This window comes from Poecilia reticulata, chromosome 4 (genome assembly GCF_904066995.2).
Source record: "Poecilia reticulata chromosome 4, P_reticulata-male-v2, whole genome shotgun sequence".
In the NCBI taxonomy this organism is placed as follows: domain Eukaryota; kingdom Metazoa; phylum Chordata; class Actinopteri; order Cyprinodontiformes; family Poeciliidae; genus Poecilia; species Poecilia reticulata.
The window spans coordinates 8,631,821-8,648,180 of record NC_088833.1 but is presented as its reverse complement, the minus strand read 5'-3'; the positions used below and the strand labels follow the sequence as shown (position 1 = coordinate 8,648,180).

At 37.2% G+C, this 16,360-nt stretch overlaps 1 protein-coding gene across 3 annotated transcripts in view; it reads left to right on the top strand.

The window, feature by feature from the left end:
* The window catches only part of rabgap1l (RAB GTPase activating protein 1-like), a 112,728-nt gene extending 96,502 nt beyond the window's left edge, over positions 1-16,226 (top strand). For all 3 annotated transcript variants that reach the window (XM_008406579.3, XM_081606158.1, XM_008406580.3), the window contains 7 exons: positions 5,281-5,373; positions 9,468-9,578; positions 9,679-9,783; positions 11,257-11,340; positions 11,501-11,572; positions 12,847-13,047; positions 13,573-16,226. In XM_008406579.3, coding sequence (XP_008404801.1) covers positions 5,281-5,373; positions 9,468-9,578; positions 9,679-9,783; positions 11,257-11,340; positions 11,501-11,572; positions 12,847-13,047; positions 13,573-13,728 — 822 coding nt within the window. In that variant the 3' untranslated portion in view covers positions 13,729-16,226. The remainder of the gene's footprint in view (positions 1-5,280; positions 5,374-9,467; positions 9,579-9,678; positions 9,784-11,256; positions 11,341-11,500; positions 11,573-12,846; positions 13,048-13,572) is intronic.
* Positions 16,227-16,360: the final 134 nt, after the last annotated feature.

Genomic DNA, 16,360 nt, shown 5'->3' with positions numbered 1-16,360 from the left:
TTCTGACCTCTCATTATCTCACCAAATGTTCTGGAAATGGAGCATTTGAGGAAGCATTTTTATCCTCTGAAGCTACATGTGCATATAGATGTCATGTGAGTTGCTGAAGATGTGCAGCTCTAATTTAGTTTGTCCATGGAAATCTAGAAATGTCTTGAAAATGAAAGGTTTGGTGGTGAAGTAAAGATGAAGAAACGTGTCGCTCCCTGTGTAATTCTGACTCCCTGTGACTCATATAAAACTAATATACATCCCCACTGTGGATAAAAATACTGGGCTAAAAATGAAATAAAAATGACGTCATGAAATTGCTTCATTTGTCTGAAGTATGTCAGAGATTTGAAGGATGTCTCAGTGAATACTTTAGGTCTTACTTATTAGAACATGTTGGTAAAAATGACAGAAAAACCTTGGAACCCTACAAAGACTCATTTGATTATAAGTTGATACGTTTCTGTTGGGATCTTTTTGCTGTTTTTATCCCAAAAACTGCTTAAAGGGTTGGACCATTGCAAAGAATAACAACATAATCAAATTGAAAATCCTTTGTTTATAGCATAACAGAAGTATGAGATGTATATGAATCACATGGTAAGAGATTTGCAGTCACCAGACCTCTAACCAAAGGAAAAAATATACCACTTATATTCACTAAAGGATGTTTCTCCGAATGTTTCTCCCCTTCTTGCAGCAGAGAACAGCAGATCCACTTAGATGTGCTGAATTTGTTCTGGCCTTCATGATAACTCAAAATTAAAAGACATATTTCATTATTTTTGCAACTTTATCAGTTAATTATGTTCAGGCTTGTGTGTCATGATGGTTGAATTAATTTTCACGTTGAGAACAAACCTTGAATCAGAGCGATGACAACACTCTGATTGTCATCAGAGTAAATAAAATCCCTTTACCTTAACACATCTGGAATGCAGGTTTTTACAGTATTCTCCCAAAGCCAAAGTCTAAAATTTGAGTTCATAAAGTGAAGATTTCACTTCCAAATTTATCCAGTGAGAAGGAGGAAATGTTCCTAAATGCATGAGCATGGATACCTAGCAAACCGGCAGCCATACATGGTCTTTAAATGTACCTGTGGAGAACATAGCCTCCCTGTAATTCACCACAGCAGTGAATGGAAAAAGAATAAAGTTTTCCTTTTCTCCACTGAGTCAGTTCTTTGTTTATAAAGGCTTTACTGCACTACAGTTGTGTAGCTTTCAAAGCATCCTGTGACGCCATCTTTCATTGCATTAAAATACGGCTACAATTCCTTCAAATATGTTGTTGAGCCCTACAAAGTAACTTTAGGCTGATGTTACACACGTAGTGGATGAAAAAGAGGATAAAATACTGATCAGGCTGCGGCTGCAAACAGTTTCTCTCTTATTTACAAAAAAAAAAAACTGTTGTAGTTGAAGCAAATTATCCTGATAGAAGATGCAGGACAATCATTCACAGAGAGCAAATGTTAATTTAGCACAATCTCCTGACATTAGCCAGTATTTCATGCTTAAAGGTGAACATAAAATGAGAAAATTGACCGTAAAAGAAGACATTTTCATACGTTACAATAAAACTTTATGCTCACAAACACCAACATATGAATCTGCCCTCAAGCTGTCTGTAGTAGCTTATTTTGTTGTTTGTTGATTTTTCCTTTCCTTTTCCTAGTTTCAAAGACATGAATTCAAATATAATTCATACGAGTTCAATTTGTACAAAAATATTATTTAACCAAATTGTCACTGAGCTGGAACAGTAAAAGGAAAAGATAAACACTAAAGAATTGTAGAGTGAAAAGTCAAGCCTGGAAACAGTTTCTTTAGAAAAAATGCAAGATTTTTTGTAAATGCATTTAAATGTATGTATTTAAATGTAATTTTGTCTTTCTGTAAATATATTAACTCATATAAGAGCAGCTTAAGATTTCACAGGTAAGATAAAATGTGAAACATATAGTAATGTGTTTCCAGCCCATAGAGGGGAAGTCAAGTTTTAAAATAAAGCGCTTAAAGTTTGTAAAATATGAAAAGACTTGTGCGTGGTTCATGAAGTTTATGTTTGCAGAAGAATCCTGGTAAGTTGGTCGTAAAAGGAGGAAAAGTCAAAGTTTTCAGCTGAAGAAATGAGCCGAAGGGAAGTTGGTGGTTTTTTTAATTTTCTGTCGTCATGCTGTGTTTCACAAAAGGAAACTAAGCGCTGATAAACAAACCATGTTATCTGCTCATCATTAAAAGGCTCCTTTGGTATCACTTCCTGTGAAATGCAAGCTTCATAATTTAAATATAATCTTGAACCAACAATATAAAGCAGCCGGTTCCAATTAAAAGCACTGTAGGGATGGTTTGGGTTTTATTTTAAGGTTTTAAGTTGCATTTAGTAGACACCCACATTGAAATATTGTTGCATTTAGATATATTGTTGCATGTAGATCAAGCATGGCACAACTCAATAAGGTAAACAAACCTCAGCAGGAACAAATGGAAAAGACCATGAGGGCAAAACACAAGAGTCAGTTGAACTGGTCGTACTTATAAATGTGTGTTGAGGTTCAAAACTTCTCTCTAGTCAGACCTTTTGCTCCGTAGAAGTCCCAATGGCTTCTGGGAAAATCTCTGTTCAGTTTATCACCAATGGTGCAGAAGAAAGTGATAGTCAGTCATCCAGCAGAGGCTGAATTTTCAGGTATCTGAGGGGAATTTGTTTGTCTGATTTATGAGCTGTGACGTTACGATTCGGGTCATTAGGTCGTACGGTGAACCAACAGCTCAGTGTGGAGACCCACGTATTGCACACTGCGTTTTGCTTCAGCGGTTTATCAATGAAGGGCGTCTGCATTGCAAAGTATTGCATTAACACAGAGCAGTAGAAACAAACCTTAAAACAAACACAAAATGTGATTAGAAAAAGTTATTCAGCTGTTAACTCCAGAGTGAAACTTTACCATTGAGTCTATCTCTTAGGATGCTAATGTAGAAGATAAATGTAAATTTATACAAAGGAAACATTTCAAGGACTTTTATTAATCTTATGAAGTCAGAGAAAAAATTTCTGACCTTAATATGAATATTGGAAGTGCACAATGTGCTCTTTCATTTTTAGGACTTTTTTTAAAGTTTAAAATCAGGTTTAGCCTTGAAAAGGTTCAGAGATGCTGTTTATATCCTGGAAGCTGCGCACGAATAGATAAAATCCACAAAGATTATAGAGCCCCTCAAAAAATGCTAATAGTTTTTAACAAAATATAATTCAAAATAAGTTTACCTCTAGTTTTCTGTTTGAAAAGGAACAGGAAGACGTGAACACTTATTTAATCCCACCCCTTATCTCAATTTAACATATTTATTACTGACTCAATAATTATCAAAAATGTGTAATTAAAACCATGTTATAATATTCATGCTCCTGTTTAATATACAGGGACAAAGAGCCAACAAATAAATTATGTTGCATAGGCAAAATGGTTACAAACTAACTCATAAGGTAAGAGAATAATGATCATAATAATAATAATAATAATAATAATAATAATAATGGTAATAAAGACAATTGTAAATAATCAAACATGCAGCATCAGAAAAATTACCAATTCCTTTCCAATGTACAGCTATAAATTCTTCTTAATCTGTTATATAATTATAAATAAAATGTAAAAATGAATCAGAGAGAAAAAATAATGATAATAATGATGGTAAATAATAATTTCCCTCAGTGGAAACCATCTCGGCACTAAAACAGAAGCTTCCTCATATCTGCATTGCAGCCAATCAGCAGCGAATGAATGGCACTCCTTGATTGGCTGCTTTGCAAACAACCTGTAATCTGTCAAATAGCATCGTGTCAAAGTGTTTCAGTTTCCTAAGCTGCACCAATTCTGGTCACCAGGTGATTCTTGGCAAATCTGTGAAATTTAGCAATCATTTTTATTTTTGTTTGTTGGAAAAGTAGAGAGCAACAAAGACTCTGTAAATTCATCTTATGAAATGAAATCACTTCTCTTGCTCTCGAGGTGTTTGATGAAATTTACTGTAGGACAAAAATATAACACAGATCATTTCCTTGGGTTCAAATGCAGCTTGTGAGAGGATGAAATGAAACACATCCTGGTCTCAAAAGAGAGGTCATGTGACCGGGTCGGCCATGCAATCCCAAACCTCGACGGTAGCAACGCTGTTTCCACTCAGGGGAGATGGCATCACCGTCTACCTGCAGCACAGACCGAGGCGCAGGGTAGAGAAGTTATGATCTGTGTTTAGGAGGTTTTTACACCTGCAAGTTGTTTAGTGTGAAACGACTTCAGTGGAAACATCTGCAGTAGATGTTTGCGTTTACCTGTGGATGTAAACAGGTGCAGGTGTTGTGCTGTTTGACTTTAGCTGATCTTGAGGTGTTTTATGGTAATCTGCGGTTCCTGGTTAAAAATGTTGCTTTATTTTTGTTTCAAAGATGTACAGCTCATTTTTTTTAGAGCCAGACACTTTAATTTTAGAGTTCAGATCTATGTTGTTCCATTTTTGAATGTCTATATAACCCAAAAGTGTTGCTATGGAGATGGGTGAAAAATACTTGTGAAAAATAAATTTCCTAACATTCAACTCAAAATTAAGAGAATACAGTCAGAAGACAAATAAAGAAAATACACTTTAAACTTTTTTACGTTTTACAGCTTCGTACTTTGATGGGTTTTATTTACATTTTTCGGGAAATACAAATCCAGATTGGTTCACAATTATCAAGGAAGATACAAGGTTTTAATTTTCAACATTTTTTCTTTAGAGATAAAAATGTGTATGGATTTTTATTATTTTTGTTAACCTTTAATTCAGCCATGTTATTCAGACACATCAGATCAGGCATACATCCTGCAAGCCTTCAATCGATTGTTTGAACTTCTTCCACAGTCTGAAGTTTTTCCAGTTTTGATTTCACAGTTATCCCATATTTAGCTCCTCAAGCCTGAATATGAACTTATTGTCACTGTTGCTGCTGAAGAAAAGCATCAAGTTCCAGTACTGTAGGTCTAAAATGGTGGGAACTTAGAGACGGGTTTCACTTTGAGGAAGAAGCCAAACTGTATCTGGAACTTTAATCGTTTTAATGTTCGCATAAAATCATTAATCATGTCTCAGAACAAAGACATTAAAATCACATTAATGCTAAGAAGCAGCTGCTCTGTCCTCTGAATAAATATGAATTAACCTTTTATTAAGCCTGCAGACATTTAATAAAACAGCATTTACAGAGTAACATTTAAATTTTCAACCTTATTATTTTTTTCAGGTTCCAACCAAAAAGCTGAAAAAGTTTGAGAAGGAGTATCAGACGCTGAGAGAGAGCCAGCTGCAACAAGAAGACCCCATCGATCGATACCAGGTTTGAAAACTCTCAACTTGATCTAAACGCTGACAGAGACGGTGTTTCTGTCGCTGCTGAATTTATCTTTGGGTTTATACTGGAAATCTTTTTTTCTTTTTTCTAATATTAGAAACGGCTTTGCTTTGTTAGACGGTGTTGTGCCGTTTGTGAAAGTATTTTTGGTTCCAGTGTGACTCACTTGTCATTGATGATTCTAACATCTTTAAAAATAGGTTTTAGATTATTCTGCCTTGAGTCAGATAAGCTCAGCAGCAACATCTTTGTTCGTGATGAGGTAGAAATGTAAGAGATGAGGCAGATGTTTTAGTTCTGCTCATAGATTTTCTTACTTTTCTCTATTTTAATTAAAGCAAGTCATACTAGTGGACTCACCACCAAAGTTCCTACAAACTCTGTAAAATTATTACATTTGATTTCAGTGTTTTCCAGGTCTGGATAAGTAGAGAAAATAAAATGTAGCCTTTAAACACGGAGACATGGAAAAACTTTTGTCCCGACTACAAACCTGTAAGATTTCATGAGGAGGTTTCTGATGGGATGAATTAATTTCTTTTTAATCTCCTGTGAAGTTAGTACTGCTGATGCTTTAAGGCTCTCTGGATGGTTTGTCATTAAATTCAAGAGCAGAATCTCAAAGATGGAGGATGAGCCATGATATCTCCATGTTGGGAATTGTTTGCTGTTCCAAAATATAAAGAAAAACTTCTGAGTTAATCTTGGCAGGTGGTTGTCCCAAAGAAATTAATATTTGCTATTTATGTCGTTTGTACGTATGTCCGACCATCTGTACTTTCATTCATCCATCATTCTGTCCATCCATCCCTTCATCCTTCTGTTAATCCTTCTCTCTGTCCTCTTTTCCGATTGTTTATCCTCACCTCCAGCTAACCATTTAGTTAAAGCGCCACTGAACGGGAGGCGAAGTCGTCCTGCAATCCGAAAGCTGCTGGTTCGATTCCAGCTTCTAATTTGCTTGTTTTGCTTAAGTCTTTGATTTGAACTTATTAGTTTATTCATTTTGTTTGTTTTCTTGTTGATCTATAATTATTATTTTTGTTGAAGTATAGAATAAATTTGCTGGTTAGTAATTTCAGTGGATTTAAGCTTCATGTAAATCTGTATGCATGTCGGTTGTCATGGATTTTTCCAAACCTGTGATGCATCAAATGACTGACTGAGTTACATTTGTCTCCGTTTTGATCAGTCTTAACTTTTTTTGGTTAAAACTGACAGCTTGGGTGATTGTGACTCTAGTGTAAAATGCTTGAAGTGATCAGAGTGACTAGAAGTGCGATACAGAAATTTAGTCCATTTATGATTCCATCAGTCATCTGTTCATCAACCGTCATCGACAATAATTTACTTGCTATGATTTTAATATCCACAAAAGTGTGAACTCACCTGAACTGATCAAGACAAATAATGTTGTAATCACAGTAAATATAAGGCTGAAATATTTTAACTTTTGTTGGTACATCTTTTAAGAATTGTTGACTTGAATTCATTGCCTGTGAAATGACCTTCAATAATATGTTGAGATTGGATGTAAAGTGTATTTAGAGAGATTTCTTACTCATTTTATAGTTGAGTTGGTAAACTTGCTCTTACGTTACAATGAACATTTTTTAAGATTTTCATGATGAGTAACTGTTAATCTGCTTGCTGAGGGTTGGTTGAATGTCGGACTAAACTGAGAGAAGGCAGTATAAGTTACTAAAGTGCAGACATGTTTTCTACATTGGAACCAATCGTCTTTAAGCAACACAGAAACAACCAGCATAGACAAACATGCAGAGTTGATTGTGGTCATTTTCTCCCAGAGACGAGGGCGATGCGCTGCAGGATAAACACCTACTTGTGGAGCAGAGGGAGGAAGGAGGAAAGGAAGGAAGGAAGGAAGGGTCTAGTTGCAGATAAGATGTTAGGCTTGACCTGGCTGCTCTGGAATCACTTTTACTCCTCACGAGAAAAATCCACAGCCCTCCTGCTTTATTGGTGCAGATTACAGAATTTAATTAAAATAAAAAACTCTTTGGAGTTGGAAGATTTCACGGGTGAGGGTATGTATTGTTTTTTGCATGTGTGAATGTGAAGTGTGGTAAATTACTCCTCTTCCGTCATGCTTTTGGTATTCAAAGCAACGGAACATAGAGGCATTTATAAAAGGAAAAGTGAGTCTGTTGAGAGAGAAAGCCTGGCTGGGAAGTGGGGCTGTCAGGGTCATGTGTTGAAGTTTAGTCAGCGCTTCTGGTCGCTCTATCTGTGGACGTTCTGACTGCGGACAGGCGCTCGGTAAGCTTCCTCTGCTCCAAAACACCTTCTCAGTAAAATACGCTTAGAGTTTTGCTGTTTGTATAATTTTCTGTTTTGTTAGTGGTTTGATTAGACAGTGGTAACAAGAGTTTTATGAAAAAATATCAATTTGATGCATGTGTATCTGCAGCAAAAATGACTAAGTTTGGTGTTGGTTGATGATCTCCCTGCACTTACTTTTATATATATGAAAGCTGAGCCATCAGTTCAGGTCTCTCCTGCATATATCTGTGAATATTTATGTAAGTTTAGTGTCACTCAAGCATTAGAAAATCTGATTATATTGAAAGTGACAGGGAAATCAGGGTCAGATGACCGATCCTTGACAATAGTTTCTTGCTCTCATCAGATCTGTGTCATGTGACACGTTTACTGGCAGCCTGGCAGTCATGAGACTCCACTAATGGGACGTAAAGGGACTTAAGGATACGGTGCGGACATGGCTGCTGCCAGGAACATTGACAAAAAAATAAAAATCAAGCTGGGCACAGCTGTTGTCATCACATATCTAAAAGAAAAACACTAATATGTTAGTGCACTTTAAATAAGACAAAACTAACTTAGAAGTAACTTTTCAGTTTACTATAGGAGCTTATATGAAGTAAGTAATATTGATGAAAAATTACTAGTTCCACTGGCAGATTAGTGCGTTTTGTCACCAGATGAGGCGAGGAGCGTTCTGTGCAAAGTAACATTTGAGCTTGTGACTGTACAGCCTTATGAGAGGGAGAGGCACAAACACTGTAAAACATCTGAAGGTGGTTTAACTTGATCATAAAAATCCACCTGCTGCCTTGAAAATGTAATTTAAGTCGACAAGAAAATTGTTTTGGTTTTAACTCAGATATTAAAGTTTATGAAGTCGATTTAACAACAAGACACAAGTTGTCTTAACTTTGTTTTTTTAAGTTCATTAATCTTGAATTGTGAGTTTTAACTTAATGCTGAAATTTAAACCAAATAATTATTTTACAACATGGAGGAAAAAAATCTGCCCTCACCAGTTAAAGAGACGCATTTCTCTATTATTTTACTCACAATATCAAGTTAAAATATCTACTTATTTTATTTAGAATAATTTAAATTCTTGTTTCAAATTGTATAGACAAAATTTCTGATCTGATAATGAATTTTACTAAACATCACAATGAATTCAGCTCAGAAACATTTAGTGTGAACAGGAAATAAAAATAAACATTTTCCTTAATAAAACACAACAGATCAATTTAACACACTTCCATCTCTGGATACAAAAACAGCCGCTAAGCATTCTGGGAAATAGTCTCAGTTTTTTTAAGTGCTGACCTAAAAACTCTAGTTTATTCAACTTTTGGAGGTTTTACAAAATTAATAAAAAGTTAAAACATCTTATTACTGTAAGTTTATCTTTCATAAACTCACATTTAGGTCAAAATCTGAAACTGGCTAAATTTTGATACAGAAAATAGTAGATACAACTAAATGCGGCTCAAATGTTTTACAGTGAAGCCGCTGAACAGACCTGGAGATTTCACCACTTTTGCAATAAGATAATATGACAAGACATATTTATAGTTTTTTTCTGTCATAAGTTTCATTCATGGTTGCATTAAAAACACCTTTAAAAATCTTACATTTGACTTTCTGAAACCTGCAGATGCCCTGATATTGATCCTAAATGAGTGTGTTATTGTGTGTGTGTGCGTGTGTGTGTGTGTGTGCGTGCGTGCGTGCGTGCGTGCGTGCGTGCGTGTGTGTGTGTGTGTGTGTGTGTGTGTGTGTGTGTGTGTTGTGTGTAGAGAGAGAACCGGCGTCTCCAAGAAGCCAGCATGAGGCTGGAGCAGGAGAACGACGATCTGGCACATGAGCTGGTCACCAGTAAGATCGCCCTGCGGAACGACCTGGACCAGGTAACAACACCTGGACTTGGTTTTAGGAAAACAGTGTCACCCTGCACTTCATGCTGGACATCAGGTAACTGTATAACGTGTGTGCTGTTGTTTCGATCAGGCTGAAGACAAGGCCGATGTTTTGAACAAAGAGCTGCTGAGCACCAAACAGCGGCTGGTGGAGACGGAGGAGGAGAAGAGGCGGCATGAGGAGGAGACCGCTCAGGTAGCCTTACGTCCTGGGTTACCGTCCAGCTTCTCAGCTAACGGCTGCAACTCGCTGAACAAAGCCTGTTTTCTCAGGCATTATCTGAGTCACTCATGTGAAGCTGCATGAATGGCCTCCCTGTTCCCGTCTTTAGGAGGAGAACGTCTGTTAATGGCTGCATTCAGTGAGCAGAGAAAACTGATTCGGGTGAAGGAAGATGACTAAAAGTCATGTTTTCACCCCGGAACAATTTTACTTTAACAGCAGACATTGAGTCAAAATCAGCCAGAAATCAGATATTCTTGTTATGCAGACTGTTCTGCTCTTGGTTTGATCAAGAATTGGATAAATTAAGAGTTGCAACTTCAAAAACTCAGTCAAGTTTTACTGATTTCAGTTTATTTCAGTTCAGATCATCTTGTTGCAGCGCCCCCACAGGCGAGGAGGGGAACAGGTTTTCCAAATGGTTTGTTGCTTCATTTGGCAGAGTTCAGTGTGAAAGTGAATCAAAACGAGCTTAATGGACTACCAGGTGTGAAAATAACTTACCTTTTGACATTAGATCTGCTGACAGTCGGGAACACTTTAAATCACTTCTTAGTTTTTATTCTTTAGCTTTTCCAAAAGGCCTGACATTGTAATTTACTTGCTTTGTCTGTTTCAATGTGTGTTTTATTCTTATGTGTTTTATCTGTGTTTTATGAATGCTGTGCAGCACTTTGGTGTAGTTAATATCTGTTTTTAAAGTGCTTTATTAATAAAATTGACATTGACATTATAAAGCAGTGACCCCAGCTGGGTGGTGGCAGCACCATGCTGTTGGGATGTTTTTCTTTAGCTGCAGCAAGGAAGCTGATCAGAGTTGATGAGAAGGTGGATGAGCTAAAGACTCACATTTCAGCAACCCTACACATGCATCTCCATGTGTTTGAGTGGCCTAGTTAAAGCCCAGACGCAAATATGACATAATATGACATAAATGATACTCTGCATTCATACTTTCTGAGCTTTAGCTACTTTTGCCAAGAAGAATGGACAAAAATTTCAAGATTGTTGAGACAGAAGGTGGTTCTTTAAAGTTATGTGTCTGAAAAACAGGTGCATGCCACACTTTGGAGATATTTATTCATAGCAAATTACAAAGCCAGCTATAATTTCCCTTCCTCTTCACAGCTGAAATTACTTTTGTTGAGCATCTTTTGTATCGAATATAATTGACCCTGTGTCACTCTGTGTCTGATGTTTCATTAAGGAAAGTTTTTATTCTTTGTGGTGGAAAAAAGACAAAAAATCTGGAGGGGAGAAAAATGTGTCAGATAAACTATCCTTTATTCTGTTTAATTTGTTGATTTGTTTCAATGATCGACAAATTTAACAACAATAAATAAAGTTTCTGTACATAAATCAGCAAGAATGGAGGATCTATTGTTTCATCATAACAGTGTTTTGTTTTGTAGTTTTTTTTCTAATCACTCCTTTTGTCTCCTTTAGCTGAAGGAGGTTTTCAGGCGGGAACTGGAGAAAGCCGAGATGGAGATCAAGAAAACCTCCGCCATCATAGCCGAGTACAAACAGGTAACAGGACGACCATAAAATGTTACTGCAACTGTGGAGAAGGTTTGCAGATTCATGAGGCATTTTTTGGGTTTATTTGCATAAGGATTTGTTTAATTTATACTTGTGTTTATAACTTGTGTAACTCCTCTTCATCTTCCTCATCCTCGCCTCGTTTCAGATCTGCTCCCAGCTGAGCACCAGGCTGGAAAAACAGCAGGCGGCGACTAAAGAGGAGCTCGACATCGTCAGGGTGAGATTCTACACGGCTAACGCACAGATGAAGCTACCAGACGTTTACATTTCAGATTTAAAAAAACACAAATGGGCTGAGTGGGACTGCGAGGATTTTTGTGAACCATCACAGCAACGAGGAGCTTGAATGCAGAAATAATCCCACGCAAACGTTTTGTCCTCATCAAACAGGTGCTGGGAGGCAGCAGACTTTTAAAATTTGATTCTTAACACTTTAATGTGTTGCAACAGTGGATCACACTGATACACTGCAAAAACACAAAAACCTGCCAAGTATTTTCAGTTTAGTTTCTAGTTTTCTCAGTACATTGAAAATGAGACAAATCTAATTAACAAGTTACTGTTTAGTTAAATAAATGAGCTTGTTTTCAGTAAATGATTCCTTAATATTGCTTTAAAAAGTACTTGTTCACTTATAACATGGGAAAATGTTTTGTTATTAATTAAATAATTGGTCAGTGTAACTTGTGTATATTAATCAATATTTGGGAATTATTTACTCAAGATAATCTCCTACATCAGCCTATCACGATAGCTTATATTTCTGGACGATAAATTGTTTAATATTGATTAATATTGTTTTTTTGAGACCATTTTAATGACATAAGAACATATAGTCAGACATTAATAAATTTAACACTGCAACTGGTAGAGATTTTAAATAGTCAAAACACAAACAAAACAAAAGAAACGGTAATTAAATGAATTATGAAGTCATTGTGAACAAAATGTTCCTTCAAAAAATGGCTGGTTGGGACCAAAACATGAAAGTGAAGAGTTTTGTCTTCCAGTTTTTGGTGGAAAGAGAGAAAAGAGAAAAACAATAAATCATGCAAATGGAAATTATGGAGCTTGTTTCAATCTGTCATGCAATTGGTTGATTTGTTGTTTATTGCAGCAGGTCTACTCCTATGTCTTGCTAAAAAGTTACCTGTAAGTTAATTTATTCTTATTCTAGTGTACTGAGGCATTTCCACCAGAAATACTTGGTAAGATTTGGTGCTTTTGTTTTGTGGTTATTTGCAGTAGAAACTAGATGAAAAAATACTTGGTAAGGTTTGGTGTTTTTGCCGTCTTTAAGGAGATGCTACACAGAAAATATTCAGAAGATGATAAGATAATAAAACTGTCTATATTGATGTTTCCTGATTTTGTACAATTGCAAGTTGAAGCTGTTTTTCTCTGCATCTTGCATCTAATCTCCCTGCTTTGCAGAACTTCTTCACCTGTCTTACATCAGCGCCATAAGCAGATGTGTTGTTGTTTGTGCAGAATAAAGTGATGAGCTGCGAACACTGCAGAGACCTGTTCAGCCCCGTGGGCTCCCTGCAGGCGTCGTCCCCCGGCGGCGACGGGACGTCCAGCGAGCCTCTGGACGAGGAGAAGGACGGGCTGAAGGAGCAGCTCAGGCAGCTGGAGCTGGAGCTGGCTCAGACCAAGCTGCAGCTGGTGGAGGCAAAGTGCCGAATCCAGGTGAGCAGAACCCGACTTGCTTAAAATAATCGTTGCCGGCGGCTCCACAGGCAGAGAAGAAATCTATTTTAAGAAAAGGGATGTACAGTAACTCTCTCCTGCAGTGCATCGTTGTTCCTCACTGGGAAAAATTAAATGGGAACAAAAAAAACTTTTTGAGGTTTATTTGCCCACAATTACAATAAAAATCCAAATTTTTCTTACACAAGCTAATGCAGTAAATCTGTGGAGGCTGATTCTTACATGTGAAGCTGGATAAGATCAGCTGAAGACCACATGTAAAAATGTTTTATAGGTTTATGTTTGAATAAAATGAATATTGTTCTTTTATTCAATAACTACTGACATGTCTGTGAAATCCCAGGCAAACATTTAGTATTTTTTGCATAAAATGCAAATTTTTATTTGTTTGCAAATTTAATAAAAAACTACATTTGCATCCATAATGAAACACTAGGAAGCCCGGTCAGGGTTCTGGTTCTGTTCTCTGCCTCTGTTTACTCTGTTCCCCTCTGTGTCCTGCAGGAGCTGGAGCATCAGCGGGGCGTCCTGATGACGGAAATCCAAGCTGCTAAGAACTCGTGGTTCAGCAAGACGCTGGGCTCTCTGAAGAGCTCGGCCTCCTCGTCCTCCAGCTCCGTGTCCCAGACTCCGTCCTCTCCGAAGGATGGGCCCGCCTAGCCGGACCTCCATCACTTGGCCCCCCCCTACATTCCCCTGCAGGATGCACACTAGCGATGCGAACAAAGGCTGAAGAAAGTAGTGAAGGAGAAAATGCAGTATTCCTTTTTTTTCAGTGGGTTGGAAAAAGATGAGCTTCCTTAAATTGTGGACGATGAAGAGGAGGAAAAGACGTTCTCTGCTCTACAGCTACTCAGTCTGGTGAAGATGAAGTCTGAGATTAGTTTAAAGTTAATTTGTCACAAGCATCTTACAGGTCAATTAGCACCATCTTGTGGGCAGTTGTTGCTATTACAGAGAAATAAAGGTCAGGATTTTTCTAGTAGCCAAAACTTAAACCACAAAATAGGAAATGATTTTAAATCCATCACAATAGTTTCATACATCTACTATTAAAAACAGAAACACTCAACACTCTAAAGAAAGGAATACTGCCTACTGTAGTAAATTAAAATATCACACAAGTTGCAATTCTTTATAGTAATATAACGTAAACAATGTTGTCTTATAAATATGTATAACTAATTGTTGGCTTTTTTTATTTTAAATAATCTTGTACAGTTCCTTAAAAGAAAAAAGACACAGAAAAGCTCTTATATTTCTTTTCTACTGTTTGGAAGTTGAATCTCATCTCTGTAGATGTTGATGTAAGCACAGTGTGTGACGGATCGGCTCGGGTCCAAACGCCGAGGAGCCAAAAGGTGACGACCTGCAGAGAGTTTCTGCTCACCCCGAACCGTGTCCAGCATGTTTTCTGCTCACAGAGCATTTATCTTTTATGTTTTGCAACTTTTCATTATTCAATTTGACTATTTGTTCATAATTAGCACTTAATATTTTAAGTTTAAAGCACCAAGTGGCCAAATTTCCTTCAAACAGGTATATAACAGCATCTGTTAGCCTTAAAAGTTAGCCGTCTGGAGGCCTGTAGGCGTTGACCCTTATGGGTCTCTTAAAGCGTTGCAAAAAATTTAATCTAAAAGTACATTGTGATCAAATCACTTTTATTTAAAACAGAAACACAGCAATTCTTCCTGCTGTTGTTAAAATAATCTACAGTTGTTCCATAGAATGTTATGTTATTTTGATAAATATGGAATAAATTATTGCTACATTTTTAGAAAACTCTCTTTTTTGCTATTTTGTTGATATTAGCTGATTGATTAGTTGGGCTGTTTGCAGTTGTAGTCAATCTGCAGTCAGCTGCTTGCCAATTAAACTCTCAAAACAGCAATACTTCTGTAGGAGTGATAGGTGGCGCTCTTCTTTTTCACTTCAGGACTGTTCAAAATAGACAAACGAAACAAGGTGTTTTGTCTCGTTTCGTTGGATAGATCAGATTTCTAGAAACGATGCAGAATTTCTAAGAAGTTTTTAGAATCACAAATTCAAATAATGATCTAAGAAAATTTCAAAACCTTTAAGCTGATACCTAACTATTGTAATCCACAGTAGAAAAAGCAAAACTTTCCTTGTAACATCTTTATTTAAGCTAAAATTATCTCCATAAAGCCAGAAACTCCAAGCAGCCGACCACCCTGATTATCATTCATCTGCTACTTTGCATAATTTATCCCCAGGTAAACAGATTTTATCTCATGATATTAATAAGCAACATGCGATTGCAGTATTGCTGCCATTGCCAAATCGACTGGTATGATCGTGCCAACATCTCGTTTAATCTTGAATTTTTACACTTATTTTAATTCATCTGGTTAAAGCACAAAAGCAGAAAACATTTCATATTCAGGTACATGTTGAGGATGATTTTCTTGCCAAAAATGTAAATTTCGATGCACTTTAGCTTCATGTCAGAGAAGCTGCTCGGCTTTATTCCTCTCTCTGGTTGACACTGAAGTCGGCCTTTGGACTCGGACCAATCCCACGTGTTTGTTATGTGTGTGTTTGCTGTAACTCAAACGTTTGAAGTCGTTTCTTCATCTTCACGTTGCTGCCTTTTCTGTTGATGACTGAAGCAGCTGGCTGGAGAGACGAAAAGCCATCCGAGTATCTGAGAGCATCAGCTGTGCCATAAGAGCCTCTCCACGGTCTTCCTCTGCTCCGCGGACTGTCTGCACCACCCTGAACGTTACTTTGTACCAGACAGATTACGTCCTAATCCCAGGATTCACGTCACTTCTCCATGACATTCCTGTTCTTGCCGATCTGGGAGTGGAAGCGGTTGAACCGGGTGGAGAGAGCTCCCGGTCTGTTATGTGCACTAACCAAACGTGGATATTTTAAACACTATTTTAAGATGTTTGTTTTTAATCTCATGACTGTTGCTGAGAAGAGATCGGCCCGTTTCTAATCTAATTCAGTTAATTTCAGAGTCCTGGAAGCAGATGAGTCAGATTAGAGGCGGCCGTCGTGTAGTTTACAGTTTGTTGTTGAGATCTCAGTCTTGTTACAGACGGCTCCTCAGCTGGTCTGACTTCACTGTTTCCCTGTACAGAATCTATTTCAGCTGCATTAATAAACTTCAGTTTGTTCATGAAGTCTATCTTTTTATTGAAACAAAACACTTTGAACATAAAGCAAAGCGTTAAACCAGGCGTCGTGTTGACGAAACATTTTCCGTCAGTGGCTGCGTTTCTATTGACCATAAAATTGCACAAAGTATGAAAGTTAA